The 4,537-nt window shown below is 41.0% G+C and overlaps 1 protein-coding gene across 2 annotated transcripts in view; it reads right to left on the bottom strand.

Annotated features, from left to right (window-relative positions):
• The window catches only part of phf2 (PHD finger protein 2), a 39,336-nt gene extending 36,425 nt beyond the window's left edge, over window positions 1-2,911 (bottom strand). For both annotated transcript variants that reach the window (XM_022745135.1, XM_022745137.1), the window contains exon 1: window positions 2,605-2,911. In XM_022745135.1, the coding sequence (XP_022600856.1) occupies window positions 2,605-2,702 (98 nt within the window). In that variant the 5' untranslated portion in view covers window positions 2,703-2,911. The remainder of the gene's footprint in view (window positions 1-2,604) is intronic.
• Window positions 2,912-4,537: the final 1,626 nt, after the last annotated feature.

Raw genomic sequence — 4,537 nt, 5'->3', positions numbered from 1 at the left:
TCAGGCGCGTAAATACTGTTCATTGTCTTGAAAGGCTTGTTTCGCCAACGAAACACGATTAACAAAATGATCTATTCCCAAAAGGACACCCAGAGTGCGGCCGAACAGCGTGAAACATGCCGAGAGAAAGACGAGTCAGGACAGACTTGTACCAAACAACAAGTACAAACACAGGAGGGAAATATAAACATAATGATAACAGGGATTTGGCCCGAGATCGCCACAGCTTTATGTACGCGGGGAAAGTGATGAGCCGCTGCGTACGATACGTCTCCGTTTAATCAGAGTCAATCAACACAGCAATGACAATAACTCAAAAAGTACTGACAAACCAGCTCACTGGGTGTCGATGTTTTTTCAATGTTTAAAAGCTTAGTACATCCAACACGGGCTATTGTCAGCCATAGCTGCCGCCTGGCAGGAATGCTGTACGGGCTGAGCTCACTCAGACTCGGGTCGTGATTTTCAACCATGTTCCTGTAAAAACAGCCGACAAAAGCCAGGCGAGCGGGGTAGAATATGGTCAACATTTACAGACAGCACGGGCGGACTATCGGCCTCAAAAGCGGCCTGTGTCGGTTAGGAAATGGGAGACAAATGCACCAGCGAGTCCGCCGAAAGCGTTCCCCCTCCGCTGCCGTTCTACCGTCCGCTCATACAACGGGAACGGTTGAGTGTGAGGCTCCAGCGGGATGTTAAATGCCCATTAAATATAATTAATACACGAACCACACACCAAAATCACTATATATACAAACTGTATTTTTATAGAGGAATCTGCTTTGTGTTATTCCGCGAAAAAATGTCACAACCTGGTCGGCTATATTTAACTCCGCCTTCTTCTTTCCAAGCGGCCTCTCTTCAGATGTAGACGGGCGACTAAGAGCCAAAAAGCTGTCAAACGCACCGAGACCTCGCCATTTTTGTTTGTTTTCCACAAATGCAAACGCTCTCAAAAAAACACCACGGTGAACAAATCTGGCCTTACCTGCGTGGAACCAGTCCTTGCAAGCATCGCACTCGATCATAAACTGGGTCACGTCGTAAGGTAATCTGCAGATGCAATATACTGGTACAGTCGCCATGTTCAATTCACAACTACGTCGGGATAAGACTCGGGGCTGCAGGAGGAACAACGTCCTGCAAAACAATATGATCCAAATATGATCTTCCCCAGAAAAAAAGCCAGGGGCAGTCCCGCCGGACACCATAACCTAAAACGCACATCTCCATCACAACCACGGCCGTGTTTGCGTTCATACGGGGAGGTGGAAACGATGGAGCCTCGTCCGTTAGCAAGCTTTCCTGAAATGCATTATTATATTATTACATCTCTCTCTTTGTACTTGATTACTTTGTATTTTATGCCTTGTACTTGCATTTTATCTTTTACTGTGTTGTAAGGTGTCCTTGAAAGCGCCTATAAATAAAATGTAGGCCTATTATTATTATTAAATATATGCTTTTCTTGAATTTTTTTTTTTTTTTTGCATATACTGGTGGTTGTTGTGGCTCAACGGATAAATGACTGGAGGTCATGGCTTATCCTCAGCATTTAATTCACTACTACATAATGTGATAAAGCTACATACAGCCCAGGCGGCCAGGGGGAGCATTAAAGGGTTAACGTTCAGGCGCGTAAATACTGTTCATTGCTCTGAAAGGCTTGTTTCGCCCAACGAAACACGATTAACAAATGATCTATTCCCAAAAGGACACCCAGAGTGCGGCCGAACAGCGTGAAACATGCCGAGAGAAAGACGAGTGCAGGGACAGACTTGTACAACAACAAGTACAACAACAGGAGGGAAATATAACATAATGATAACAGGGATTTGGCCCGAGATCGCCACAGCTTATGTACGGCGGGGAAAGTGATGAGCCGCTGCGTACGATACGTCTCCGTTTAATCAGAGTCAATCAACACAGCAATGACCAATAACTCAAAGTACTGACAAACCAGCTCACTGGGTGTCGATGTTTTTTCAATGTTAAAAGCTTAGTACATCCAACACGGGCTATTGTCAGCCATAGCTGCCGCCTGGCAGGAATGCTGTACGGGGCTGAGCTCACTCAGACTCGGGTCGTGATTTTCAACCATGTCCTGTAAAAACAGCCCGACAAAAGCCAGGAGAGCGGGTAGAATATGTCAACATTTACAGACAGCACGGGCGGACTATCGGCCTCAAAAGCGGCCGGTTGTGTCGGTTAGGAAATGGGAGACAAATGCACAGCGAGTCCGCCGAAGCTTCCCCCGCTGCCGTCCGCTCATTACAACGGGAACGGTTGAGTGTGGAGGCTCAGCGGGGATGTTAAATGCCCATTAAATATAATTAATACACGAACCACACACCGAAATCACTATATATACAACTGTATTTTTATAGAGGAATCTGCTTTGTGTTATTCGCGAAAAAATGTCACAACCCTGGTCGGCTATATTTAACTCCGCCTTCTTCTTCTCCAAGCGGCCTCTCTTCAGATGTAGACGGGCGACTAAGAGCCACAAAGCTGTCAAACGCACCGAGACCTCGCCATTTTTGTTTGTTTTCCACAAATGCAAACCGCCTCAAAAAAACACCACGGTGAACAATCTGGCCTTACCTGCCGTGGAACCAGTCCTTGCAAGCATCGCACTCGATCATAAACTGGGTCACGTCGTAAGGTAATCTGCAGATGCAATATACTGGTACAGTCGCCATGTTCAATTCACAACTACGTCGGGATAGACTAGGGGGGCTGCAGGAGGAACAACGTCCTGCAAACAATATGATCCAATATGATCTTCCCCAGAAAAAAAGCCAGGGGCAGTCCCGCCGGACACATGAACCTAAACGCACATCTCCATCACACCACGGCCGTGTTTGCGTTCATACGGGGAGGTGGAAACGATGGAGCCTCGTCGTAGCAAGCTTTCCTGAAATGCATTATTATTATTATTACTATGTGCATGCCCCCTGGTGACTGTACGGCATCGAGGCGGTCATGTAAGGAGCCAGAAGAAAATGTAGCCTCGATGTCGCTGCGAAATAAATAAATAAATAAAGAAATGTGGAAAGTTACGTCAGGGAGCAGGTTAATCAGCAGAGCTCAAATCAGATGAATGAACGTCCGGATCAATCAACATTGCAGCTATCACGATCATTTTCTCACACAGCACATTTGAATGTAGCAGCCTCCATCCAGCACGGACAAAAAAAAGATTTTTATCATCAGCCTCAAACTGCTTATTGTTAGTTGATGAGAAAAAAATTTATATAGAATTTCATAAGAAGAAAAAAATATATATGAATTACATCTTGAAAGTGATATTTTAAATTGATAATTAAAATTTAATTAAAATATCACTTTCAAGATGTAATTCTTTATACATTTCATAATTCTTATCAGGCTTGAACCGTGGTACGTCATATTTTAAAAATACATTTGGTTAATTTGATGTAAAAATGAAATACGATATGGTAAACATTTGAAAATTTTTTTTTTTGACATTTGCAGATTTACACATTCTGCTATTACACATATATTATACCTGTTTAATGGCTGATTCTGTGGCTGATTTTCGACCAAATATTTAAAAAATGTAACTGCTTGTAATCAACAAAAAAAAGTCGATGGGATTTAGTATTCTCTACTTTTAGAACATACCTGGCAGTGTGATGAAGGCTTTGAAACCTTTAAATCATGATGTGGGGAGACAAATGTTACTGAATTTATATTTTTTATAGTAATATATGGTTAAATTAATGAATAAAATCTAACATTTTGGTGTTTTAAATAATTTTTACAAACATGCTTTGGCTTTTAATATGCAATATCACACTTATTAAATCTATAGATTTAACAAATCCTTCAGAAAGACTTAATTTGCAGAGGCACACGAATACCATAGAACTGTTTGACAGTGTTTTCAATGTATTAATTGAAGAAATCAGAGCCTCCAGTAGATACTATTACTTTTACCTACAATTACATTCACTCTTAAGATTGTAGGTTATTTTTCCCTTAATAAAAAGTCATTTGATTTGCATTGGTTTTATGTTACATACACTATGGTCTTCATCAGCAGGTAGATTTTACTCAGTTGTCATGGAGATGGAGCTGTTGATAAGCCATCTGAGTGGCTTTTATGATTTTATCCATAGCATATTTTCCAATAAATCAGTGACAACTGATTTACAATTTACACTAAATTGGTTGAAAGCTCTAGAAATATTTAGTAGTTTGGACTGTTCGTAAAAAATTTCATCAGTCTGAAAAAATGTACTTTACTAAATTATCGGTTGTAAATCATGAGTAGTGCATGTTGGACTTAGAGAGTATTATTACAGCTTTTCTCTCTTAATTGGTGTTTGTTGGTGTTCAGAGGTTAACATTTGAGCAGATTTGTTCTCTCTACTGGCGTTTAAAAAGAATGCATGAATTAAATATGCAGGACAAAAGGTCAATTATCGATGTCTACAGTATGATGAGGGATAAATAATAAACAAACATCAGCTTGTACTAAAAGAATATAGTTTTATTAAGCATTGTAGCT

Source organism: Seriola dumerili, unplaced genomic scaffold (genome assembly GCF_002260705.1).
Source record: "Seriola dumerili isolate Sdu_G_001 unplaced genomic scaffold, Sdu_1.0 BDQW01000088.1, whole genome shotgun sequence".
NCBI classification, from domain to species: Eukaryota; Metazoa; Chordata; class Actinopteri; order Carangiformes; family Carangidae; genus Seriola; species Seriola dumerili.
This window is presented reverse-complemented; position numbering and strand designations above follow the sequence as displayed.